Here is a 15199-nt window from a genome sequence, read left to right on the forward strand (position 1 = left end):
TGACATCATCTAACCCCGGTTTCTTAAACTTTTTCCACTTGTGACCCTTTTTTATGATCCCCATCTTAAATCTGAGCTGAGGTGTTACTGGCAGCATTAGTGCATACACACTCCAAAGTCCACACGTTCAGAACCAAAGCTGCAGTGAAGTTGCACTATGCAACATGGGCAAGCCTGAAACAATTCAAATTCATTATGTGTTTGTGAATTTATTTCTGGTCATTACATTCAGAAACCTTTTATTGTGGACAAATTTTCTGTGACCTCCCTCCATGCAGTTGGTCACTTCCTACAGTTTAAGAAGCTCTGCTCTAACCCATTCTCATCATTTTACAGATGAGGAAACAAAGGTCACACAGGGAATAATCACACCTGTATTAGAACCCAGATTTCTGCCTCTCAGTCTAGTGCTCATTCCATACTCCCTTAGCAACTTGTATTTATCCTGAGAATAGTAATCAACCTTTACAAAATCTTAATATAGATACATAAGTGAAAGAAAAGGACATATATTAAAATTTTTAAAAGTCCCATATTGGATAGATTTTTTTTTTTAAAGGCTGAGGTTTCGACAGTATGACAATCTTCATGGCAGATTAAATCTTTTTGTAGAGAAATGAAGTGCAAATCGGGCCTAGACTATGCTTTCCCAGGCCTGCAGCTGTGGAATCAAATCACATCCAGTAAGTCACCTTGCTCACTCTTTGGAATATTTTCTCTGGCTGTCCCCCACACCTGGAATGCGCTCTCTCTCTCTCTCTCTCTCTCTCTCTCTCTCTCTGTCTCTGTCTCTCTCTCTCCTAACTAAAATCCTATCTTCCACAAGAAGCTTTCCCCCCACACTTTTTAATTCTAGTGCTTTCCCTTTGTTAATTATCTCTTGTTTTTCCTGTATGGAATATGTGCATATTTCCTTGCTGTCTCCTATTAGGTTGTGAGCTTTGTGAAGGCAGGTATTGTCCTTTGTCTCTTTGTATCTCCAGCACTTAGCATAGTGCCTTGCCCATGCTAGGTATTTAATAAATGTTTACTGACTTATCTTTACCTGCATAAGAACTTCTTCATACAACTTCCCATCCCACCACTTCAAAGTGGGTCCAGCATATGGTTCTGTTCTCAGTACCTGAAGATTGGTATGTAACATTTTCCACAGACAGGAACCTCCTTCTTACCATGACTGAATCCAACTTTAGGTTAGTCAGTTTTTAAAAAGAATTTGAACCAGAAAATGAGTCCCAAACTGTCAAAGCACAGTTATTGCCTTCACTGAGCCCCATCTACCTTCCTAAGCAATAACCCAAATTTCTTTTCAGGGAGAAAAAAAAAAAAGAGAAAAACACCATTTTGTATTCTGTTTATAAAAAAATCATCCTTTTATGGAAATTATAAAATCAATCACAGAATTTGAGAGTTAGAAGTAACATTAGAAGCCAATGGTTGTTTAACTTGGGGTCTGTGAATCTGTATTTTTGTTTTTTAAAAAAGATTTTGATAGCTATATATCACTATAATTGGTTTCCTTTATAATTGTAAATATCTTATTTTATACATTTGAAATATTAGTCAGAGAAGGCTTCCCCAGATTGCCAAAGATATCCGTACCCCAAAAGGATGAATAATCCCTGGAACAAGACAAACTAATTCATCAAAGGAATCCTCCATATAACTTACCCGAGCCTTTGCTTGGGATCACTCACCATCCCCATTTCTCCAACCAAAACCTTCTCTGGTAACTATATATTTTTTTCTCTCCCTATAAGTTCATTAAAAAGTCCAAAACCTTCTTGAATTCCATATAAAAATAATTGTATGTGTGTGCTCATGTGTATATACGTATATGTTTTTGGGTATGTATATGAATATGGCATTATCCTTACTGTAACCAACTAAGCAAAATGGCTTTATTTCCTTATTACTTTTTGTCTTTATCTTTCTCGGCATCTCCACTAATAATGTTCTCTCCATCCAATAAGTCACTTCCACACATTTTGCTCTCAAGTTTGCTCAGTCTCTGCTTGACTTTCATTTGGGTGCTATTATATTCTGCCAGGAGTCTAGCAAACCTAGTTTGTAAATTATCCAGAGAAGATTCAAGTCTCTCCACCTTTTCTTCCATGTCCTTTGGATCTCCTCCACTCCCAGCCACGTCTTCATCTATCAAGTTGTCTTTCATTAGAATCTGCCGTCCTTTCTCTTCCAGAGCCTTTTTGGCTTCTGGATATTCAATGAGAGACTCCATTAAGTCATCTTTGGACAAGCAGAATAGATCCGAGTAACCGATGCTCCTAATGTTGGCTGTTCTTCTGTTCCCAGTTTTGCTCCCTTTGATGTTTAAGATGCTGATTTCCCCAAAGTAGCTTCCATCACCAAGGACCACAAATTGAGTGACGCCATCGTCCGCCACTACTGCCAACTTGCCTTCTTTGATGATGTACATTTCTCTCCCGATATCCCCCTTCTTGCAAATATAATCACCAGGGCTGAACACTGCAGGCCTAAGCTTTAGGACCAGCTCCACTAGGAGGCCTGCCTCACAGTCCTGGAAAATACGTACCTTTTTCAGGGTATCCAGGTGCACATTGATGGCGATCTCAGCCTTCAGCTTATCTGGGAGGCTTTTGAGAACTTCCTTTTCGTCAACTGTCTTCTTGTTGGTCCATAGGTAGTCAAACCACCTGATGATCCGGGTCTCCAAGTCCTTGGTTACTTTTCGGAATTGCAGGTACTGTTTTATAGAGTCGATTTTAGCCTGGAATTCAGTCCTGGAGGCATTCATGTTGGAGATCATAGAGCCAACATTACCCACAATGGTGGCAAATATCAGCACTCCTACCAGGAAATCAATCACTACAAAAAGGTACTCCTCATCTTTGACAGGGGGGGGAGTCTCCCCAATGGTAGTCAGAGTCAGGGTGGACCAGTAGAGACAATAAATGTATTTCCTGGACAGGCGCCCATATTCTGGGATAGAGATGTTGGGGTAAACCCAGGAATCAGTCCCAAATCCAATGAGCTTAGAAATGGCAAAGTAGACACATGCATTCCAATGGATGATAATCAGAATGTACAAGACAAGATTTCCAATCCTGAATATATTAGGATAGTTGGTCCTGGTCTCTGTGCGGTCAAAGAATTCAAATAGCCTGGCAAATTTCAGCAGACGATTGAACCTCAACTCAGGATAGTTCAGTCCCACTTTTAAAAAAGCCAGGTCAGTGGGGACCAGAGATAGTACATCCAGCTTGAACTGAAAGGTGCTCATATAGTGCTTTCTGAGTTTCTCTGCATCTTTGACCATTAAACCTTGTTCAAGAAAGCCTAGGAAGGAAAGGAATCACTTAGTCATTCTAGAACTTCTATAAAAGGATATGAGACAAAGGGAAAGCCTATCAACTATCAAAGCTGAGCTCTTTTTAGGATTAGGGATGAAGTCTAGAGTTTTGGTTTCATTGGTATAAGAAAGTTCTGGTTTAGAAGCTTTCTCTAGGAATATAGATTGGAAAAAAGGAAGAAAGGAAGAAAGGAAGAAAGAAAGAAAGGAAGGAAGGAAGGAAGGAAGGAAGAGAGGAAGGAAGCAGAATTTGTAGAATTTCTTGTTTTGTTGATTATCTAGTATTAATAATGTAGACTGAACTTAAAAGTGTGTTTTCATGCTTCCCCTGTACCCACTAAAACATTTGTTAAACATTTACAGTTCACCCTTGTATAGCTCTATAATATTGCTTACGTCAGTGGGAGTATTGTAGACATCATAACTAGACTTGAGGCTTGAGTCATTTATATTGTGCTGTGAGGTTTGCAAAGTGATAAACATCCATCATCTCATTTAAGTCTCATATCTTATTTTTTGATAGAATCCAGACTTCTAGTTCTTTACATCACTTTACATTACTGCCTACTAGTGATCATTATAAGACTGGAAGTAGACTGGAATCAATATGCATATTTGATCTACAAATGTTAAGCATTTAACAAGTACCAAGCACTATGCTGGGTATTAAGTAAAAGACAAAAAAAAATGTGCTCTTCTCTCTCTCTTTCCCTCCCTCCTTCTGTCTGTCTCTGTCTCTGTCTCTGTCTCTGTCTCTGTCTTTGTCTGTCTTTCTCTGTCCCTGTCTCTGTGTTTGTCTCTTTGTCTCTGTCTCTCTCCCAAAGACCTTATATTCTTAAGGTGAGACAACAATATATGTATATACTTATCTATAATATCTGCATATATAAACACTTGTAGAAAAAATGCAAAATAAAACAAGAAAGTTGGGAGGGAGAAAACTAATACTTGAGGGATTTTGGAATTAAGAAAGGCTTCCTTTAGAAGAGAATACTTTAAGAGTTACTATAAATACCCAAATTCACCACAAAGGACATAAGAAGGAAGTTGTTATCTGCATCCAGAGAAAGAAATGATAAATAGAAATATGTATAGAGTGATTTAAGTGCACTCTCTTGGAGTGAGGAAGGGAGGAGAGGAGAAGGAATAAAAAGGGAAAAAAATTTCCATGACAACTTTATATTATATATATTTTTTATTTTTTTGCTGAGGCAATTGGGGTTAAGTGACTTGCGCAGGATCACACAATCAGGAATTGTTGAATATCTGAGGCCAAATGTGAACTCAGGTTCTACTGACTTTAAGACTGGTGCTCTATCCACTGTGCCACCTAGCTGCCCCTTTATATTATATTTTAAAAGGAATAGCAAGAGGTACATAATAAATTTGCAGTTTCATGTGCAATCATCTTTTTAAAAAATTATATTATATAATTTTATTCCATAAATTATGGAATTTTAAAATTTTTTATTGTTTTGTTCCATAAATTAAAAATAAAATAAACTATTAGAAAATCAGGTGCTGCTTTAATGATTTCATATCTGCAATTTATATCATATTGCTTGTTTTCTCAATGGCTAGAGGAAGAGCTACAGGAGGAAGAGCTAAAGGTAAGAACTTGAAATTCAAAATGTTTAAAAAATGAAAGTTAAAATTAAATTTTTTTACAGTGTTGCTTTAGTTGAGTCTTGAAGGAAGTGAATGAATCTGTGAAGAAAAAGTTCACGGTCAGTTAAAAGGGTCAAAAATGGAAAATGGAATGAGAAGAGAAAAAAAGTCGGTTTGCTTGGACTCAAGAAAACAGGAAGGAAAGTAAAATACAGTGAGATTCAAAAGACCAAACTGTGATTTGGGATTTGGTGAAAGTGCTTTCAGGGTTAGAAGTTTCTAAACAGTGGTTACAAGTTGGGGCTTATATTTAGCCAGCTCACAGCAGGCTTTTAAATCCATATTTTCATAATTTTACTCCCAAAGAAACCATCCCAGGTAAAAAGAAGACAAGCTCTTATCCCTCCTGCCCCCATATCATTCCTATCTGAGATTTTTATTTTTTTGTTCTCTCTCTAATACACCTGACCTTTGAGCTATTTAAGATGGAGTGGCAGTTTTTGCCTGACTGGGGATCTAGGATTTCCTCAATACCATGTTCTTTTAGTCTAGTATTGAATAACATTCTATTTTTCTCACTTATTTTATCCAACACTGAGACTAAATTGTTAACAAAAAAAAATACTTCACTGGCAATCAAAGGAAATCTAAGAAGCTAGGTCAAAGTGGGCTTCTAGTTCTACATCATGTTTGATGGCCAGGGGATTACTGATCTCTACAACCCATCTGGCATTTTATTGCCTCACTTGTCAAAAATGCTGACCAAATCTAGTTTGGGTGCCTTTATTCTCATAGGTTAAGGGTGTTGCTCAAATATTCTTTACAATCCTTAGTCAATCCAGGTAATGTTTAATATTACCTGTCAGCTATCAGAGATAGAGTCAGCTATCCTGTGTATCCTTGAAGCTTGCAGTTCTTCATGAATCACCACCCCCTATGACATCCTAGCTGTAGCTTATGTAGGATGTGGCAACCTTGCTCAGACTCACCTGTCCTCATTCGAACTAGCAAGTCCAAAATATAGATGACATCAGAAGTATAATCCAAAATCAGCCACATCTTCAAGTAATCACTTTGGAGTTCATCAAAACAGGCTCTAAACAATTACAAAAAAATACAAGTGGTATCAGAGCCCCTACTGCAGATGGAGAAGACAAGGAATGTAACCCAGTTGTCAATTTCTATGTCTTTCTAAAGAGAAAAAAGATTATTAATAACCAATAATTTGTGAGATTTAGAGTTCTCCCTTTTTTCTAAAGTCCTAAACTTAAAAAACAAGAAGTTTGGTCTCTTAAAGAACATTGAGATTGAAGTAACTGTCTTCAGTCTTGATTAGACTTCACCCAACCTTATAGGGAATTTAATCTAAGGTGGGGAAGACCATTGCTTTCAGGTTTGGTGGGGATACATTCTTCAATTAGATTGCCCAAAGCTGGGGATGATCTGGGTAGAGAGATTAGGTTCTCTGTTTAAGGGTGACATGACACTACTCTCAGCCCCTCGTTTTAATATAACATCCCATTGTGTTAACCATTCAATTGCCACTTTTCTTCCAAAAGAACATTTAAGCCCTTATATATATATGTCACATATAAGTCACCTGCCATAATTGTCTTTGGGCTAAGAAAGACAGCCAAATGATCATCTTTTTGTTAGTAATATGCTGGTCTTATTAATAAAATGATTAAATTATTCAGAAACTACATCTCTCAAACCTTTCTAACCATCACACTAAGAAGGATGGCACTCAGGGAGGATGGAAGAGGATGTAGACAGGTACACTCCTAAGTCAATGTCTAAAGACTACAGAGGTCAAAATACTGCCTTTGTACAGTACACTGAAAGGACCACCTTTGACTGTCATCAACTCAGTGTGTTGTCAGTCAGTAATAATAATAATAATAGCCAACTTTTATATAACCCATTCACATGTTGTCTTAATCATTATAACAACTTTTTTGGGGGTAGATGCTATTATTATCTGCATTTTATAAAGAAACTGCGGCTGAAAGGGTAAGTAATTTTTCTAAAGTCTGAGACAGGATTTAAACTCATGTTTTTCTGACTCTGAGACCAGTGTTCTTTCTATTATATCTTTTTAATGGCTTTATTTACTTCATCCTCTTCAGATAAATGGCATCAAAAAGCACTATGAACAACAACAGACCACAATCCATCTTCCATCTTTCCTGCTTGTCTGCAAAGGACCAACTCTTGGTAGGGAATCCAAAAGGAGGTCTTGAGACTACAGAATCTTACAGCTGGAAGGTATTCTTTTTGTGTCATGGACCCCTTTGACCCTCTGGTGAAACCCGTGGAACTCTTCTCAAGTTTTTAAATGCATAAAATAAAACACATAGGATCACCAAAGATGACCAATGGTATTAAAACACATATATATATTTTTTTATCTTATCCAAGTTTATAGACTTCTTGAAATCTCTTCACAGATCAGCTTAGGAACCTCTGATCTAGTCCAGTGCCCACTCCACCGTCATTATCTTGGAGAGGTAAGGAATAGAGCTAAACCTAGAACTAATTCCTGATTCCTAATCTTTTTCTTTTCTCTCTTCCAGCTCTGGGATTCCATACCTGCACACAAGCATGCACCAGTTATAGAAGACAGGAATGGCGATAATGGTCAGCCACCTATAGTACAGGTTGCTTGAAGGATCTACCATAAAGATTTCTTTCTTCTTTCTGAAAAAAAATGTACATATTCCATATTAACAAGCACGATAGGTTCAGATGGGGGTTCAGATGGAGACTCAGAACATTTGGGTCCCAAGTCCTTCTTGGAAAGATAATTAGGTCACTTTTAGTCACTTAAGAGAGGAATGGCCTCTACTTCCATATATTTTATGATATAAATTAGAGAATTATGATATAAATTGAAGGGGGAATACTCCCTAGAAAGCAAAAGCAGAAACTTTTTGGACTACAGGTCTTGTGGAATTTCCTTTTGGGTTTCAATTCCAGGACACTTTCCTCTTTTTGAAGTAAATTTCATATTATACCATCCTTCCCTCAAATCTGAGTCCAGTGCCTCATTGTGGGATGGAGGTGACCCTTCTTCCTCAAAGGTATTGCCAATGTGTCTCAAAGTTCAGATCAGAATAACATTAGTCAGCAAGTCTGTCTGTCTGATAGACAAGTCAGAAAGTCTCCTACTCTTATCACAGGTTGTGTATCTGTTGTCCAAGGAGCAGCTCAAGTATGGCTCTGTTGTCATTAGAAGGCTAGCCAGGAAATGATGAATTTTCTCAGCCACAGCAACTTATAAACAAAGGATTGCTCACTGTACCCAGAAAGGGGATAGATACCATGACAAAGAAGTCATGAGTTCTTTCACTGTAGTCCTCTGGGTGGGTGTAAGAGAAAATGCAGTACAATATAGTTACTACACAAATAAGTAGTAGAAACCAAACCATAGATTTTTCATTCCATGGGTTTGATTTGGGGGCAGCCATTCCCTACAGGTTTCATGGATTGTGTCTCCATGAATGATCTAGGTTCTTTAGGCAGATAAATGGATCTTGAAAAATGGGGAAAATGTTTTTGCTTTCTTTTTTTTTTCTTGATATTCCCAGCTCTTAGCAAAATGCCTTGCATATAGCAGGCCCTTAATAAATACTTGTAGTTGATAATGATTCTAGAAAAGTATTTTTTTTTGTTACTAGCTCTTAAGTATTACATTCAGAATTTCCATTTTCTACTTAGATATAGTTGATTTTCCTCTGTCGCGCCATGTGTGCCAGAATCTAGAATCCAAGGACTCACATTTTGCCAAATTTATTTCTTGTATGCTTTAAGAGTTCCCAGAAATTCTGTCTTCCCTTGCTGATATCTTTTAAGAGTAATATCAAATGCTCATTTGTATGGCTTTGGAATTTTCCCAGAATTTCCCTCCACCACCAAAACTGATGTAAAGTTGGTAAGCTCTCTCAAGGGCCAAGAGTCTGTATTCTTTAAAGAAGGTTTAAGCTTCCCTAAGAAGCAAACTAAGTCCATTTGTGTTTACCTGTGTGGGTGGGCAGTATGACTTGGCTACCTATCAGGTTTGCTGAGCTATAGTAGAAACAGGTAAGACATATAGTTGGGGTCATTGGGTGAGCAAATGGGTTTTCTAAACTTTCCTTCATACTACAAAGGAACTTGTTTACCTAGTCCCTTTTTGTTGATGGCTCTGATAACAAGGAAACAACCTTTCCTTGTTAAAAAAAAAAAAAAATTTGTTTCCCTGAAACAATTTCTAGGAAGGAAGTTATCTTCTTGAGACTGAGGACTACTTGTTTCATTCCCCATAATACCAATACCTCTATTCTCCTTGTAGGTGTTGAAATCCTATGTTGAAGCAGGGACTACAGGTGAGAAGACAAGAGAAGATGGTGGAAGCCCATCTGAGCGTGTAGAAGCCGGCTTCCAGCTTGGAGCCAGGGGCTTCCAGGACAAGACAGTGCATTACCACCATTCCAAAGATGTCCAAGACGTATTGATCGTAACACCTTTCAGAAGCAGGGTGTTATCCACAATACCTTTTCACTCAGTACTTACTCTACTTCCTTTGAAGGTTTATCCTTTTTCTCTTCTTCCTTTTCCTTCTTTTTCTCCTCCTTTTCCTCCTTTTTGCTGCATAACATAGGGTGACATTGAGCAATTTTTTAGGTACCGACTACTATTCTACTAGAGAGGGAGAAGGCTGAGCAGTGGCAGAAGATGGGAAGGAACTAAATGTTTCTTTATGGGATAGAGAAATTGAGTGTGTCTTTCCTCCCATTTTGGAATTCAGAGAAGAAATGGCTTATATGGTCCGATCTAGAATGACAGGAGACGATTGATTAAGGAAAAGAAAACAAAAATCCATTGACCTTGACTTCAAGTCAAAATACACAGAGTTGAGAAAATATTTCCAAAGGAAATAGTGTATCCTGCTAATGGACAACTTGTTTCCCAACCTCTACACTTGAAATGTTTTTAGAGTGTCCCTGAAGAGTCATAAATCATCCTAGGACCTTTTGGAGGAGTCAAAATGAAACTTAAAATGAATTCAAACCTATGGGATGGAAAGACCATTTGAAACATGTTGAATCATTTTGAAGAAGGCCCTAAAAGCAGGAGAGGATTAACTCTGGAACTTAAAGGATCTTTGTTTGAATGTCAGCTCTATTGTTCAATATCTGTAAGATTTTTGGATGGGCAATTCAATAATGCAGTGGATAAAATTCTAGGCTTGGGTTTGATTCAGCCTTGGACATTTACTGGCTGGGTGATCCTGGCTAAGTCACTTAACCCTGTTTGCCTCAATTTGCTTATCTGTAAAATGAACTAAAAAAAGAAATGGCAAATCACTGTACTATCTCTGCCAAAAAAAACCCCCAAACCCAAAAGGGGTTATGAAGAGTAGGACATGACTGGAAGAGAATTTTGGATTTTTATAAGCTTTACTTACAAAATGAGGTGAGGGTAGTTCTAGGATGAGGGTTTTTATTGGATCAGTTCTAAGGTCCCTTTTGGCTAGTGATATGGGAATCATCTTTTAGAGAGAGAGCACAGCATAGTGTATACTTAATTGTAACTGGGATCAAGAAGACCTGCCTCAAATCTTGCTCACTTAACTGTCTTCTTCCTCAGTTTCCCCTTCCATAAAAGGGGTATTATAATAATACCATCTACATCACAGGGTTGTTGTGGAGATCAAATGAGGCAATGTACATAAAGCACTTTGCATATCTTAAAGCCCTATGTGCATGCTGGGCATTATAATAAGCAAATTAGTTTTTAGGCACAAAAGATGCTATAACATTTCATAGACAGAAGCAATCATCTCCCAGAGGGGTGGAGAATGAGAAGAGGGTCATTATTATTTTCCTATTCTCCCTATAAATTGAAATACTGAATTCAGGGCTCCTGTTTCTAATCAAAATCTTGAATATTGAAAAATCATTAGTAATGGGGTAGCTAGATGGCATCAGCCCTGAACTCAGGAAGATCTGAGTTCAAATCCAGCCTCAGATACTTAACTCTTACTATTTGTGAAACTCTGGGCAAGTCATTTAACCCTAATTGTCCAACTGAAAGAAAGAAAAAAATGAAACTGAGAAAGAAGGAAAGGAAAGAAAGAAAGAAGAGAAAAGACAAAAGAAAGAAAGAAAAGAAAAGAAAGAAAAATCATTAGCAGTAGATCACAAACCAAGGAACTTAGGCAAGAAGGTATTTGTATCACTTATAGTGATAGACCTCAGTAAGGGTCACTGTAGCAATCATAAATTCACAGATTTTTAGACTTGGAAAGAACCTCAGAGATCATTTAGCTTCTTTTCTTTTTCTGATGAGGGATTTGAGACCCAGAAGTCACACAACTAGTGAATGATAGGATTAGGCCTTCTGGTTCCCTGTGCAAAGTTCTTTTCAACAATGCAGAGTTCAGAGCCAATTCCAAGTCTCATGGGAAATTGCCAGCATTTCATCCTACATGGTTAAGCAGGTCTTCTTTGAAGGATTTACACTTCTACCTGCTTTGGGTTGGAAATAATTGTAAAAATGCAAGTTTCTACATGGTACATATTGGGGTTTGCGCTTCAGAGGGTAAGGCTATGAGGAATAGCTTACAGAAGTTCCTCCCAATAAAGCGAGAACCTCAGCCTCACTGATTTGATTCATAGATCAATCAAAGTAGTATTGATCCTTAACACAATATATAGTTCACCTTTCCCCTCTTTTTAGATTATGAATTGGTAAGAACATAAAAACATCAGATAAGCCCAATAGTATTCACTGAGTCTTTTAAAAATAAAATTATAGCCTCCAGATTGCCCATGGAGGAAAAAAAAAATACCTGTCCCCCAAATCCCAGAGTTCCCAGAGTCCTTTTTGGCCTATAAAATATTAGCATCAATTCACCAGCAGAGGATGCTATTCACACGATTATCACTCCGTCTCAGCCTCTAGATTGAGTTTTCCCTGATCAGTGGGGGAGGTCAGGCTCATAAAGCTCCAATCTCTTTCCATGGCACTGTGACAATTTGCTGTCTCTACAATCCATCTGCTAGCTGTTAAGTGTTAACTGATCAAGAATACCGTGAGAATCTAGAAAGAACATCCATGCTGGTGTGTTGATTAATGGGAATGGGAAAAGGAGGGAGGGAAAGAGTAGGGGAAGAAGATAAAGGAAAACTCGTTGGAGAGGGTTAAGACAAGATAATGGGTGGAAGTAAAGCAGAGGAGTCAGCAGGGATAGAAAATTAGGGATACACACAAACATAATAATAATGGTCAGGAATAAAATTATTTTTTTTTAAAAAGCAGGGGTAGTAATCATTGATCTCAGGCAAAGTTAAAACTAAAATAGATTTAATCAAAAGGAAAAAATAGAGAAATTATACTATATGTAAGTCATCTTAATATTGTTTTAGACTGTTTAAAATAACTAGACAGTATAAGGTCAGAATCTTCTGTGGTGTAAGAAATGATATATCTTCACACTTAATTGTAGTCTTCTTGGGGGAGGTAGGGGAAAGGAGGAAAGAAGAAAAAAAGAATAAAGGAAAAAAGTGAACAGCAGAGGACAAAAGAAAACCTACAAGGAAAAAAGAAAAGATGGCCAGCTCTGAACACAATGTGTAATATTTATTATATAGGCTTTCTTGAAATGGAAATTTATTGTCTCCTATTTTGAATCTTCTCTTATGTTCTCCTATTCACATGGCAATGGTGTTTTCCATTTGTTTGTTTTTTCTTTTTCTGTTTTCTATTTGTTTTAAGTTAATTATTTAAAAGATTTTTTTTAATCCATAGCCATCATCAAATCTAGCTGCAGCTCTGCCTTATCAAACTATAGAGAGATTTTCTCTTTTCTGTCTTTTCTTAAACAAAGGAGGCATGCTATGGTTATCAGGAGAGCTGACAATGTTCATTAGTTAGGACCCTTGAGAGCAATTGAAAACAAGATTGAATAATGTTATCCAAATGCAACAGGGCCAATGTGAAAATTTTCCTGAAACTTTTGACAGAAAAAAAAAAAAAAACAGGACAGATAAGCGGAGACAAAAAGAGAAATAAGAGAAACACAGATGAAGAAGACAGAGAGAGACTTTGGACATATAGGGTCATCTTTTATATTCTATGCTTGTCAAATTTGCCTTATTTGATAGACTCCTCTCTCACTGTATCCCCCCTGGCTCTACTCTGACTTATATCCACACCTGTTTCTGGCTTTGAGGGATGTTCTGGGGTATTACCTCCTAATATGGAGGGAGCCTCAGGCCCACTCTTGGGGATAGATTTGGTTCATGGAATGTTGGATTAACCCTTAGTCCATACATAGCTCAATTTTCTCTTTTATGGCCAGGAGAGATGAAAGTGTCTCAGTCTGACTCAGTTTGCAAAGCTAAACCTAGAACTCATGTCTCTTCACTCCCATACCAGAATGCTTTTCTCAGTGTAGCCCTCTGACTCTCAGTTGAGGGTGGAGGAAAAAAGGAAGACAGAATATCCCCCCAAACTCTCCCCATCCCATTACCCACTCTTCTTCCTAACTTTAAATCTATGTGGTTTCAATATGTTTAAAGTCTCAGGTGTATTTAAATATTGAGTTTGGCTATGATTCAAATAGGTTTCATGAATGAATGAATTTTCTTCTTCTTCTTTTTAAACATGTTCTGACTTCTTGAAATTGATGTGCAAATTTATGCAAGCAAAATGTAAATATTGGTCCTTGCTGGAAATAAAGGGGAGGGTAATTTTATCCTAGGAATAAAATGGTACATGACAAGGAATTCTAAATAATTATAGTACTTCAAGGTAGAGAACTTAATTAGATTGAAAAATGCTAACTTTCTCAATCTGCTCTTCCATTACACTTATTTTTTCCCTCAGAAATCTACACTGATTTTTTTCCCTTAAAAATCTGGGCTTTGTAGGATCATGAGGGCATGATTTTTTACTCTCATGCTCAGAAAATGTAAAGCCATCTTTACTAAAACGATATAATTTTGAAAATGAAATCTAGCTCGTGATTCCTAACTTCAGTTGTAATCATTTAATATTGGAACAATATTGAAGAAAAACAGTCTGTAACTGGGGGACACATGGAGGAGTGAAGATTCAGGTCTGACTTTTTCTCACTTTAATCTCGTAGCTGACTTTCAAAAGAGAGAACAGAAAGTTTGATTACCCAGAAATTTTCCTAGGAGGGCAAGCAGTAGCAATATACAAGGAGAGAGAGTAAAGCAGGAATTTCTACAGCTATCTATCGCTAGAGGGAGGCGTTGTCAAACACAGGTAGGAGGTTTGGTTGACTTGGCTAAGAGGAATGCTGGGGGTACTTACTCTTGGCTGGTATTGTTGCAGGTGTTGATATTATATCTGGCCAGCGGCCAGCCTCTGCAAGGAGGTAAATAAAACACAGAATTTGGAGTTTTCAATCTATTTCTAATTACTCACGGCCCTTGATTTCTACTTTATGCATTATCCAAGTCCTTGGCTTCCATTCTCTCCCCTGTTTCTTGGACCTATTCCTGTTTCCACTGTGTTCTGTCCCATCCTGACGGCTGTACCCATTAGGGAGTTCATCAGCAAGCTATTTAGGGAGTTGAGCTGTTCACAGAAAGCCAATATAATGGGCTGTTGAAAAAGCTAAAGCATCCTTCTTAGACCGCATTAAAAAGAACATAACATGTAGAACAAGTGTGGCTCTGGGCAAGTTACTTAACCCTGTTTGCCTCAGTTTTCTCATCTGTAAAAATGAACCAGGGAAGGAAATGACAAACCATTGCAGTGTCTTTGCCAACCCCAACCCTCAACAAAACCCCAAATGGAATCACAAAGAGCTGAACACAACTGAAACAAATGAATATCAATAAAATATAGAACAAAGGTGGCAAGAATTCTATGCTATTCTTTCTGAAAATTGTATTCAGTGTGGGATATCACCATTAAAGGGTCAAAGAACAAAATAGAATTAATCTAACAAATATTTTTTAAACCAGACTGTGTGCCATATACTGGGGACGGAAAAACAAACATGAAAAACTCTCTGCCTTCAAGAATCTCCCATTCTACACAAGAGAAACAACATGTACACAAAAATAAATGTTATATGTGTATATGTGATACATTATATATATATATAATATATGTGTGGTATATATACATGTGTGTATACGTACATATATATGTATATATATATATATATATATATATTTGTGTGTGTATATATTTGTAATTTTAGCAGGGAAATGGGGAGAGTTCTAGGAACTGGGG

At 37.4% G+C, this 15199-nt stretch overlaps 1 protein-coding gene across 1 annotated transcript in view; it reads right to left on the reverse strand.

The window, feature by feature from the left end:
* Window positions 1-1870: 1870 nt before the first annotated feature.
* Window positions 1871-15199, reverse strand: part of CNGA3 (cyclic nucleotide gated channel subunit alpha 3) — a 50743-nt gene continuing 37414 nt past the window's right edge. Inside the window, exons 4-7 of the mRNA XM_031964156.1 lie at window positions 9494-9568; window positions 7532-7639; window positions 5929-6035; window positions 1871-3318 (exon numbers count right to left, since the gene is read on the reverse strand). Coding sequence (XP_031820016.1) covers window positions 1913-3318; window positions 5929-6035; window positions 7532-7639; window positions 9494-9568 — 1696 coding nt within the window. The 3' untranslated portion in view covers window positions 1871-1912. The remainder of the gene's footprint in view (window positions 3319-5928; window positions 6036-7531; window positions 7640-9493; window positions 9569-15199) is intronic.

Source organism: Sarcophilus harrisii, chromosome 3 (genome assembly GCF_902635505.1).
Source record: "Sarcophilus harrisii chromosome 3, mSarHar1.11, whole genome shotgun sequence".
Lineage (NCBI taxonomy): Eukaryota > Metazoa > Chordata > Mammalia > Dasyuromorphia > Dasyuridae > Sarcophilus > Sarcophilus harrisii.